General features: G+C 35.3%; 1 protein-coding gene across 5 annotated transcripts in view; it reads right to left on the minus strand.

The window, feature by feature from the left end:
- AKAP11 (A-kinase anchoring protein 11) overlaps nt 1-13304 on the minus strand; it is a 49332-nt gene that overhangs the window by 23613 nt on the left and 12415 nt on the right. For all 5 annotated transcript variants that reach the window (XM_002915871.4, XM_034665229.1, XM_034665230.1 and 2 more), the window contains exons 2-6: nt 11711-11820; nt 6671-6787; nt 3464-3511; nt 1887-2021; nt 246-510 (exon numbers count right to left, since the gene is read on the minus strand). In XM_002915871.4, coding sequence (XP_002915917.2) covers nt 246-510; nt 1887-2021; nt 3464-3511; nt 6671-6787; nt 11711-11770 — 625 coding nt within the window. In that variant the 5' untranslated portion in view covers nt 11771-11820. The remainder of the gene's footprint in view (nt 1-245; nt 511-1886; nt 2022-3463; nt 3512-6670; nt 6788-11710; nt 11821-13304) is intronic.

Raw genomic sequence — 13304 nt, forward strand, 5'->3', positions numbered from 1 at the left:
ATAATGAGGTAAACAGTACTTGAACAGTACTACCAAAATAAGAATAGAAATAGCAAAACTAAGAACCAGACAACAATGAACTTAAAAAGCACAAGAAAATGAATTCCTTGCACAATCAAAAAAAGGTTAAAATGTTTAAATTGCATCAAATTTCAAAATGAATTTAATTGAACTCAGCCTGAAAACTTTTAAAACTATTAAACTTTAATTTCCTTTTTCAAGAAAAAGTCTAGTAAAGAACAAACCATCATTATATGGCTTTGAGGTCTCTTCTTCCTCTAAGTGCTCAAAAGCAGTGACAAAGTCGTCCTCTATGGAAGACACGGACTGGTTGGTGTCATCATCATCTTCCTCAGTGGTCTCAAGTTGGCGCTTCTGATCCAAGTATGTGTCCAGGGTATATCTTATACCAGTAGCATATTTACTTAGGAGACTAAAGATAAAATCAATTCTGAGTCTTGGTAATGTAGGTGACACTCTCATGACACAGAGCATTCCAGAATGCTGACTCTTGGGGATGAAAGATAAAAATAATTTTACTTTCAAAACGTATTATACAATCAAAGCACATTATGTGGAAGTGAAGCTTAGAAATAACACAATCTCAGGGGAAAAAAGAAATGCAGGCATCCTGAGAGGCTGCCTGATTTCATACTGTTAATTCTTTTCTTCATTCTTTCTCTACAACATTTCTCACTTCCCAATCTCTTTTTCTCCCAATCTTTCTCTCATCATTACTCAAATTCCACCTATTCTATCTCCTGAAATGTTACAGAACTGACTATCCATCTCTCTGGCAATTATGTGTTCCTGTATTATTATACAGCCCCATGAGTTTCCTTGTTCATTAACTTGGCTCACCAATGACACTGTGAACTGCCAGAGGGCAGGAACCAGGTTCTATTCTATTTTTGTATCCCATTTTGCAGTAGCTTCCAGCAGCATACCACCTTCCCTCCTTTCACAAAAGAATCTTCCCCTCCTTTTACCTAAATTTCCCTAGTATTACAATACAATTTAACAATAAAGTTTACAGCTCTAATTCAAAATATAAATCATCAGGTTTTTTCCCATACATCTTAAAAAATGCAAATATTGACAAATGACTCAGTGAAAAAAGCTGGAAATTAAATATAATAGCTAATCACTTCTCGTAATCCTAGCATATAAATCAAAGTAAATATGAAGGAAGAGCATAACAAAGGAAATGAGGGAAGCAGTTCTACTTTCACCTGCAGACCTCATAATGAACACAGTAGTCTTTTGTACTTGGAATAAGTAATCTAAACTTTAAACCTACTGATTCAATTTTTAGGAGGTAAAACATGCAAAGCATTTTTCTTTGATGCATTATCAACAAAATAATACTTACTAAAGAACTAAAGGCTGAATGTTATAAAACTAACTACCTGTCTGAAATGGTAACATTTTTATTTATAAACATCTTTCAGATGTCAACTTTATAACGAATTTTTTTTTTAACAGAAAACAAGTTAGAGTATGTTCTCTAAAACACTGAACACAGTATTTATATAAATTTGGAACTGGCCATAAAGGGGGGAAAGTTCCTACAGTTTACATAAAGGTAGAAGAAATTCAAGAAATCCAGAAATGAATTTTCAGGAAAAAAATTAATATGTACTTGTATATCATTTAGGGAACTTCACGCATGAAAAATCCAATTTAAAGCTATGGTCAAAATTATTCTATCCTTCAGTGACTTCAAAGCTTCCTGAGTGATGTTTCCTACAAACCATATTTCCTTGAGATAGCATTTAAAAAAAAAAAAGAAACTTCATCCAAGCATGTAAAACTTTAATACTTTCCATCAAATGTCATTGTAAAATTTGCCGTGAAAAACATTCAAAATGATAGATAAAAGTTACCTGATTTAGAGGACCACTGTTTATATCTGATGATTTACTTATATCCTTCATACAAATAATTTCATTTTCATTTAGACTGCAGAAGTGCAGTGAATTCAGAAGATCTGGAAGTTCCAAAGAAACTGCAGCTAAATCCTAATTTAAAAAGAGTAATACAGTAAGTAACACTTTTGTTAAGATTTCTATAATGTGGGCCTTACCCAAAAACCATAAGGTCTACCAGTTAATATATTTCCCAGTTCAAAATAGTTAACACATGTAGTTTATCATATATGATTTTAACTCAAAAATAAAATGTGCTAAAATATTTTAATACCTGCTACTTTTGTAGCCTTTTAAAGCACTGACATCAAGCTCTGAAACATTTGTACATGGTACCTCACGCATCTGAGAAAATTAGGCTTTTAATAATTTTTAGTTACAAATGTCAACCTGCAATCTTCAGGTTAATCATGGAATATTTCCCACATATAGGGATTCTTCCCAATAGAATGTGCTTCTTGGAGCTTAAGTTTTATATTTATAAAACACAAATCTATTTTTCTGCCTTTCCACTTCAAGGTATTCTATTAGACTCTGAAAATTTTATGAAGATTAATATTAAGGAAAACAGATTTTACTTTTTTCTCATTTGCCCTTTTTATGTAAATACTTTATCAAGTGAAAGAAATAGTATCTTTGACCCCTCCTAGAGTACTTTCCTTTATAAACATGACTTTATCAGTAACTCTTTAAGAGGAAGTAGACTGAGAGAGAAATACCCTGGAACACTCCTCTTTGCAGCCTTACATTCTCAGGCATATGTCTTCTTGTGTGCCTTCTATCTAAACGGTTTCCTTCAGGCAAGGGCACAATCAAGACACACAGCAGTTTTCATTATCACCTGATAGGCATTATTCATAAAGAAGTAAACAGTATTACTTTTTCCTTTGGGGAGACACTTCACTGCCACGAAAGGAAACACATGGCAATCACCAATATTAAGCAGCAGCACAAGGTCAAAAAAAAAAGAAAAAAAAAAGGATGCCTACCACATCTACACAAGCTTCAACCCTCTTGATGGAACTGTGAAGCTCTCCTTTGCTGATCATAATCGCAATTACCAGTCTGTCTGTAAACACCTGCCTAGATCAAGCTAAAATTTCTGTACTGGTTAATCATTACTTTTTACAAATTTCACCTTTTAAATTGAACTCTATCTCAATTAGAAATAAAATAATCTGATTAAGTCAGATTAGAAAGACCATCCAAATTAAAAAACAAGTCTCATTTTCTACATTATGCACAGCATAGAGGGAAAGTTGGCCTGCGGTTGGCAACCTTCTCAGATAAATTATTCTGTGGTCTCCTAACCTAAAACTACTTTCTGTAACAAGAATTCTCTGAAAATGCTAAAAGTGAAAGTGTCCAAAGCACACTCAAGAGTTGATCTCAGAATGTCATCTTTTAGCTTTAAATAGGAATGATAACAGAAGAGTTTAGTGTAAACTTTGGGCAAATAAGGCAAATTTCATGGTCTCAAATTTTGTTCCAAATAATCACCCACAGTCTTTCCCAGTTCAGTAAATTGACCATACCTGTATATGAGCGGCATCTGTTTCTTCATTAAAACCTAGAAATGTGACCTGAATAAAAAAGGAATAAAGCTCCATTAATTTGAGTTTTTTTAAAGTCTTATCACAATTAGACTGACAGAGCTGAGATACAGAAAAAGAGCACATAAAACATTAAAATGCTAACTGTTATATACAAATGTTGAAGCAATTATGTAGTACGCTTGAAACCAATAGGTTACATGTCTATTACACCTCAATTAAAAATAAATACATTTTTAAAATGCTGTCTTGGACAAAATGATTCATTTTTTCAAAGATCATCACGAAGGTTTTTCACCAAAGATTTGGTCCCATGATGCAGCTCTTCAACCTTCCCCACATCCACTTCATTAGCAAGTTTAGTCAACTCTACTCCACGAACATATCTCCCGTACATCTACCCCTCTCCATTCCCCCTGCTGCCACTTCTCATCTGCACTGCGGTCCTGTCCCACCTGGTCTCAGTAATAATCATGTCATTCCCTTGTCAAAACCTTCCCACACTTCCCACTGCCAAGTCCTAACCGAGGTCCCCAGAGTCTGGGTTAGCTGGTGCTTTCAACCTTCCCTCGCTTTTATTCATATACATGGGCCCCCTTTTTGGGTCTAGAACATGACCAGTATGTTCTTGCCTGAGAGCTATACAGTAATGCCCCCTGAACCTGGGTCTCTAGTCCTTGGATGCTTACATGCCTCGCTCCTCCTCATTCTTCAAGATCCAACTTAAATGTCACCCTCTCAGAAAGGTCTTCCCGGGCTAGGTCCCCAAGACTCATTATTGACTTCCTGTGATATTACCACTTATTTCCTTCAACATCTTTATATAGTGATTTCTCTGCAGAAGTTTAAATAAATTAAATTTCTAGAGAATATCTAATGGCATGAAAAAATGTCACATTATTAAGTAAAAAGGACAAGTTACAGAAAAAATGATACTAGGTGTGCATACAATTTCAACCTTATTTTTAAAAACATATGCATGAAAAATAGTACTGGAAGGCAATACACCAAGCTATAAGCAGTGATTAATTCTAGATGATGGAATTATAGTGATCTTATTTTTTTCTACTGTTTTCACATTTTTTTTTTAAAGATTTTATTTATTTATTTGACAGAGAGAGAGACAGCCAGCGAGAGAGGGAACACAAGCAGGGGGAGTGGGAGAGGGAGAAGCAGGCTCCCAGCGGAGCAGGGAGCCCAATGCGGGACTCGATCCCAGGACCCTGGGATCACGCCCTGAGCTGAAGGCAGACGCTTAATGACTGAGCCACCCAGATGCCCGTTTTCACATTTCTTCCCCCTAATTCATAAGATTAATGATAAGCATTTTCTTTCTTTTTTTTGTCTTAAGGTTTTATTTATTTATTTGTCGGGGGTGGGGGAGAGAGACAGAGAGCATGCAAAAGCAGGGGGAGCAGCAGGCAAAGGGACAAGCAGACTCCCCACTGAACATGGAGCCCGATGCGGAACTCGATCCTGGGACCCTGAGATCATGACCTGAGCTGAAGGCAGATGCTTAACCGACTGAGCTACCCAGGCATCCCTGATAGGCATTTTCTTTTTGATGCTTGCAGTATTTCTTAATTTTCTATAAGGATCATGTATCACTTTTATAACCCCCCAAAAATATTATTTTTAAAATTTATATTCCCTTTGTCTTTGACATCATACGAAGAAAAAATTTCCATTTGAAGACAGAATGGTAAACTGTTGACTAAGCAAGTACTGTGACTAAAAATATGAAGTACTTAAATGATAGCAATATGGAAAATCAATTCTCAAGGGAAAGCAGCATAGTTAAAATATAAAGCAACACTCAGTATACTTTTGATCTCTTTCTGATGACTCACAAACAAGTCAGAATATTACATTACCCCAGGATCGTTATTCTGACTAACTATGGTTATCACTTCCCAAAAGTGCTACAGTTAATTTCCAGGTTTCTAGATAAACTGTTGTGCTCCTACTAGGAGCCAGTCTCCTCATCTGTAAAACTTAGAGCAACACAACTCCTCTTCCTCAGTTGAGAGGGCTAATCAGAAAACTTGGAGGAAAGTGCCTCACACATCACAGACACTCAGTAACAAAGACGCTCAGAAACGAGCTTCCTTCCCTTCTTCGAAAAAATACTTCGTGATATGCACACCCTCAAGTGAGACAGAAATTCCTTCTATTCTTTCAAGCTTCCTTTTTCTGAATACAAAAGAGAAAATAAGCTGACACGGGATTTTGAAGATGCCAGTAGTTTTATATTTCCCATTGATCGAGGAAGGCCTCACCAAAGAATGTGGGCTCGGAAAGGCACTACGTCAGCTGGAGAGATACTGGCTGGAAAACTGTTTGAGGGCAGAAGGACACAGGAGACCTGTCACACTTGGCAACAACTGAGGAGATTAAGAGAGGCTCAGCTTAACTAAAGCCACCAGAAGGGATAACAGAGAAGATAATAGTCAAGAGCCACAGAAATTAGCTGACACAAAAGAAAAAGGCTCAAGCCAGAGAATGCTGTAGGCCTAAAAGGTCTGCTCACCATCCTCTGGAACTACTTCAAATATAGTTTCTCAAGGAAGATGAAAGAAAATCCTGCCCCAAAATAATAATAATCAAGATTTTTTTTTATTAGATCCTTGGTTTCAAAAAAAAATTTTTTTTAACTAACATACTTACCACTTTTGAGCCTGAACAGCCTAATACCTTACTTCTCTTATTTGGGGACATGAATGTGTTGATGGACTATGGCTATACTGCAGAAAAAAGTTTCCTTCTTTTCATGGTAATAAGCCCAAACAAAGACTGGAAACACTGATGTAACACAGAAATAGGCGAGCAAGTAGTGTGCCTTGAGAAGTAAATACATTAATTTCAAAGTAAATTTATCACTACTTTTTCCTTTTGTATCAAAGAACCGAATTTAAATAATCAAGAAAATGAATAATAACCAAAAAATGAATAGAGAAAACAATATATATTTCATGTTTCAGAGTAGAAAATTTAAGTATTAAAGTACAAATTATTGAATATAGCAGGAATCATCTAATACAGTGCTGTCTGTGCAGTGACTGTGATCAACAATGCCTATGCACTGAATTAAATGTGTTCACTATAATACACTAAGACAATTATGTGAGCCAATATTTAAAACAGTTATTTCTCATATACGTAGGAAGAGATATAGAAAGTATGTCAAACCTCAGTCAAATTGACATGTTCATCCTGCTTTAAACAATCCTCTGCTGATATACTGCATAGTTCCTTCTCACTCTGCAATAAGGACTTGACAGACTGGAACACATCTTCACTGAAGCTCTGAAAATAAAAGATATTCTTAATTTATTTAATTCTAAGACAAGGTAAAAGATCCTGGAGATATTCTATTTTTAAACGTAGAGTCACTAACTCTCCGATTAATATTCATTTGGCACCTGTGGATATATACAGACCTCAACTGAGCTGAGAGGAAGAACCAACAAAGGGCTTAATCAAGTAGAGTTCCACATGCTCAAAACACACACACACCACAACCCAGGCATTCGACCTACAGGAAGCTCATGAGGCCCTCACTCTGGGTTCACTTACTCTTACCCTCACTAAAACCCAACAGACTGCATACCTGATTTCCAAGTCACTGACAACAACTATAGAAGGAGTAAGATGATGTGGGCGCTATAATAAGGCATGCTAACTAAAGTGATTACTCTCATAACAAAGGTGCAAATGGAAAAAAGAAATAATAACCCAAGCTAAGGCTTTTCAGGGGTTCTAAGGCAGCTATATGATAAAATGAGGGAAAGTTTTCAGAATTTGGTAGGGGAACATAGAACACAAAGGAACATAGAGAGGAAAAATTTACATAAAGATAATAATGAGTATTACAGTCAGATATAAAGAGAACATCAATTTCATTCTACCTTATTCTCCTTTCACTGATTTACTGATCTCCTCTTCTTAGAAATGTCCTTACTCCCTAATCTTTCCTGTAGAAATCCTACCCAGCCCAAGACCTGTGAAGATTTTCCCACCCCTTAATCAAATCAAAGTTTCTACTGTATTATCTACACACTGAGATCATTTAATCCATATCACAACATATTACGATTCCTGTTTTCATATGTATTTGTCTTTCCTACCATTAAACCAAATTATTGAGGTCAGAGACTATACTTGACTCAACCTGTTTCCTCAGATTTCAGTACCTCACATACTATATGAACTCAACCAATGTTTGCTAAATTAATAAGAAGTTATTGGAAATATTTGGTTTAAAAGACGACGTATTTTTGAAACCAAAGCAGTAAAGAAAAAAATACATTAATTTGAATATGAATTATCAATATGAACTCATGATTCTTTAAACACACGTCCTACTACATTTCTCTACTGAAACATCACAGAATTAATGACTCTCAGTAGTAATGCACCCAGATTTTGGTTTCTAAATACCATTTTGCCAATAAAAAGAACTAGAGCTCTTGGGAAAATGGCTGGTTCTAGGCTGGAGGCAGAGTAAACATGACGTGTGGGTGGAACATCTTAACTGTGACAGAAAGCAACGAAGTGCTCAGGGACTAAATGCGTTATTTCAAAAGAACACAGAAGCAACAGGTGAAGGGGACTAAGAGCACATTTACTGTGATGAACACTGAGTAATATATAGAAGTGTTGAATCACTGTATTGTATGGCTGAAACTAGTATCACACTGTATGTTAACTATACTGGAATTAAAATAAAAAAAAAAAAGAAAATAGAAGCCAACCAGAAGGAATTCCCACTGGCCAAATTTAGGCATCAAAGAATAAAAATGGTAATAGATTCTAACAACTGGATTTTTTTTTTTAAATCTCTGAATCCATTAAAAGAGACAGATAAAAGGATGGGGGTGGGGGGAGAACACTTCTTTACATAAGAATGCTGGATGACAAATATGGACAGAATGACAAAATTTACAAATGCCATTTGTAAATCCCAATGTAATTACTGACTTAGGGAAAGATTATCAATGTATCCTATCACTGGGTCAAAAGCTACTGGGCAACAGGATACTCACACTCTCTTCCAGCATCACCCTATAGATAGATTACTTATTAATTGTACCAATTATAAAGGATACAGGTCTTTATACTGGAGATATCTGGTGATACTGGGGGGAAATCAAAAAGACACAATACCCAAATAAAGTGTGAATCTTGATTGGATCCTAGACGAAGAGCAAGGTAAAAGTAACACAGTTATTTGAGACATTTAGGGAAATTTGTATATGGACTGCATGTTAGATGATGTTACTGAATTAATAATTTTTCTGAGGGGCAGTAATGATGCTGATGTTCTTAAGAGATGTAGGCAGCCGACTCTCACATCATTTCAAAAGGGAAGTGTGTGGGTGCATGCATGTGTGTGCACGTGCACAGGTATATTTGTATAAACACACAGACAGAATTGGGTATGGCAAAAGTTAACAGAGGGTGAACCCAAGTGAAGGATATGTATAGTGTTCATTGTACTGGCTTCTTTTCTCAACTTTTCTATGGGCTTAAAAATATTCTAAATTTTAAATGATTCTGTTTTCATTAATGAGTGGAGGTTTATAGGCTGAGATACAAACAACTCCAAAAAAAAGGTAAAATATGAAATCTGAACCTAAACTATTGATATAATTCATGACACTGAAGGAGCAATGAGTACTCCTAGTACTCAGAGTACTTGGTTTCTAAATACCAGAAGGGGTTCTTTCGAGAAATAGCCAATTCCAAGTCTGAGGAAGGGAAAGTAGAAGGTGAAACCAGGTTAATCTGTTATACCTGAAAGCAGGGAAGCAGTCAAAGAATTAAGAGCCTAATACAAAAGGATATAGGCACCAGTTTAGAGGGGACCACGTCTGAGACCCCTTGAGCAACTTAAATGAGTAAATGAATAAATGATTATAGATAAAAGATTGTAAAACATAGAATTTTTAAAATCAAGGAATCCAGAGCAATACAAATGAATAAATGAATGGATATAAACTCACATGCCTATTCCATTAAATTATTAATCTGAAAATTGGTAATTCAAAGGCATTTATTTACCCAGCCTTGATAGGAGATACTGTAGTTCATTTAAGATTAATGAGAGAAGGCTTTTCTTTAAGAATTCTAGCTAATAAATGTAAAAGGAAGATAACATTAGGAAAATCATCATTCTACAGCTTCTAGGAAATAATAGATTCAAGAAAGGGTCATCAAGGATGCCAAAAATATTAGATAAAAAGTGATTGGAAAAAACAAGATACCTGCACACAGGCAAGTACCATCTCATAGATTATTTGATAACAGAAAATGTAAAACATACTTTTAAAATGGACAGTTCTGGAAACATTACTACCTTCATCAACTTATCAATTCTTGCACCACTGATCACAGGAAAACCTGAAATTCTGTTCTCACATCATCCTATAGGGTATTCTTGCCAAAAATGTTCAGCCTGAATCTAATCAAGCTTTGACAGCTAACTTCTAGAGTGTATGAAATGTAGAAGAGAGAGGAGTAAGCTAAATACCACAGATCTAGTATGTGGGACGTTCTAAAAGAAACTGGCCTAGCCTGTTCAAGAATTCAGTCTTGAATGAATGAATGAATGAATGAATGAATAAATAAATAAATAAATAAATAAATAAATGAAAGAGGAGAAACTCTCAGACCAAAAGTAATGTAAGTAAGTCGTAAGCATCCAATGCAACTCGAGGCCTAGAAGTGTAGACTGAATCCAAAATGGAAGCGTGGCTAGGGGTGGGGAAGACTGAAAAAGACATTTTAAGGGTAATAAGGGAAGTCTGAGAACATCTGGGTATTGGACATTAGGGAATTATACTTAATTTTCTTGAATATGATAACCATATTATTGTTATGTGATAACTACATTATTGTTTCGTGGGAGGATACAATAATCCCTAGGAGAAGCATGATTCAGGAGTGAAGAGACATTAAGACTGTAACTTTCGGGGCGCCTGGGTAGCGCAGTCGTTAAGCATCTGCCTTCGGCTCAGGGCGTGATCCCGGCGTTATGGGATCGAGCCCCACATCAGGCTCTTCTGCTGAGAGCCTGCTTCTTCCTCTCCCACTCCCCCTGCCTGTGTTCCCTCTCTCGCTGGCTGTCTCTGTCAAATAAATAAATAAAATCTTTAAAAAAAAAAAAAAAAAGACTGTAACTTTCAAGTAGTTCTGCCAGAAAGTAAACACGTGCCCGTGCGTACACACACACAGAGCAAATAAAACAAAGTCCAGTTGACCTCTGAACGACCAGGTTTGAACTCCATGGGTGCGCTTACATGTGGGTTTTTTCAATGAACACGGTTCGCTGCTGTAAATGTATTTTCTCTTATGATTTTCTTAATAACATTTCCTTTTCTCAAGAATTTATTGTTAAAAATCCAGAATATAATACATATAACATAAACAATATGTGTCAGTTGGCTGTTTAAGTTATTGGTAAGGCTTCCGGTCAACTGTAGGCTATTAGTGGAAAAGTTTTTGGGGAGCCAAAACTTACACATGGATCTTCGACTGCACAAGGGGTTGGCACCCCAAACCCCCACGTTGTTCAAGGGTCGCTGTATTAATAACTTTTGAACATGGGCGGCTGGTATGCAAGTTTATGCTTAGGTGTGCTATGGTTTTAACTCTTCCGTAGGCTTGAAACTTTTCATAATAAAATGTTAGGAAAAAAGAGGTCAAGAAATGGAAGTGTAACCAAATTGTCTTAAGAGGAAGAGAGAGGGTTCTTCCTCAGACTAGAAAGACGATCAGGAATCATATTTTATTTGTTCACTACTGATTATACAGTACCTGGGACAAGGCCTAGCATACAATAAACACTCAAATTGATATTTGCTGAATGAATAAATGAGTAAATGGTAATATTTTGGGGCAAAGGTAAAGGTACATAAGAAAATTTATACCTGATGCTTATATTGTTAAAAGATGGAAGATCTTGAGAAGATAGAAGATAGAAAACTATCTTCTGAGGAGAAATGGGGAGGCACTGTGATCTTTGGGAAATTAGGTTGATTGACTTCATGACTTCATATCACTATTTCCATATATGCCAATCTTTGCAAGATTTCAATATTAATAATTACAATATTGAGTTTCATTTAAAAAACATTCATATGATACAGCTGCTTAACAAGATTTAAAAAAATGATCCACATTTTTATTAAAACCATCACTAAAAGGAATCTAATACTGTTAACTTACTTTTCTGACAGATGCTCTAGTCTTCATGTGACTGTTTCTCAAAGTCTGGAAGGTCGCCATAACTATATTGCTGTTGTATGTAATCAATTAAGAATTAATCCATAAAACACCTAAGGAAAAATATTAAAAGAAAACAACTAATTTACTGATTTTAGTGATTCAGGCAAGCATTCTGTCCTAAAATAACTTCTTTAAATTCAGTCATTTAAAAAAAATAAAAACATAAAAATTCTGAGACATAAAAAATTATTTTAAGCAGTTTGCCCTTATCTATTCAATCTCACTGCCTTTGTGTTTTGTTTTTTACAAATAAGAAAGTATTTGAAAGTCTTAATAAGAAATGTTTGGAAAACCTTTTAAAATCTAAAATAGCGATTATCACAAAAGAATCCCACCCTTCTTGCTTCCCAAAAGTCACTTGAACCCTATGGCAACTGTGAATGTATGAATGTTCTACTCCTTATTTCTTGGGCAGAAACATTTGATAATGGATGAATGAGACTATGAAATCTGTATTTATCAAATAAAATCCCATAAACAATAACAAATTCTTATTTATGAATCTTAACAGCATACCAATGAGTAGAGTTCAAAACATCCAAGTTAAATGATTAAGAGTACTTAAAACACATGCACATGTACACACGCATGCGTGCACACACACACACACACACACACAGGCCTTGGAAGAAACTCTAAGAACTTAACCTTTTTATCAATGTTTTAAGAAAGTACCTTTGAAAGCTTAAATCAACTTGGGCATTAAGTACTCAATATTCACATCTAATCACAGTACCTTGTCCATTTAAAATCTACTCATGCTCATGCTATGGATATAGGGAGAACAAAGCAATACAGCTTTGGAAGGGTTCAGAGACTTGGAAGGAAAGTATTTTATTATGGAAAAGAATGAGAATAGGAACTGAATTCTAAATCACTAAATAATTTAAAAATTTGAATGAATAAAATTTAAGAAATGGTTAGTTTCAATCAAACTGGCCTTACCAAGAATAACCTAGTTGAGGTTTTTAAGACATCTGATTAATATAAATTTACACTATGAAGAGATATATATGCAAAACCAAATGTCAACCTAGTTTCCATGAGAACGGCAAACAAATCAAATGTTGGTGGCATTCCAATTTTATATTCTTTCACTGTAGAGAGAAAACCGAAGCATGTATGCATGCACACACACACACGCACCTCCCTCTAGACATTTCTAGGTTCTAATTTTTAACAAAGAATTATGATGATATTCTATTCTGAACCAGAATTAATCCTAGTGGTCTCCTTAACAATAAAATTTGATTAATGACTAGAATTGAAGCAGGACTGTGATAAAGGCAAGGGACGTCCCATCAGCACAAGATAAAGAACAATATACCACGACTCGGAAGAGTACCATGTGTCTCTATTTCACCTTTTGTCAGCTTTGTTTACTCTAGCTAAATTACAATATCTCTGGATCTGTCTCTTCAATATATAGATCAACTTACTTTCTGGAGAAATTTATCATTAGAATCAAATGGAAAATAGGAGGTACTTTGGAAACTATAAATCATAGGTAAAAGAAAACTAAAATATTTACTTA

This window comes from Ailuropoda melanoleuca, chromosome 7 (genome assembly GCF_002007445.2).
Source record: "Ailuropoda melanoleuca isolate Jingjing chromosome 7, ASM200744v2, whole genome shotgun sequence".
Lineage (NCBI taxonomy): Eukaryota > Metazoa > Chordata > Mammalia > Carnivora > Ursidae > Ailuropoda > Ailuropoda melanoleuca.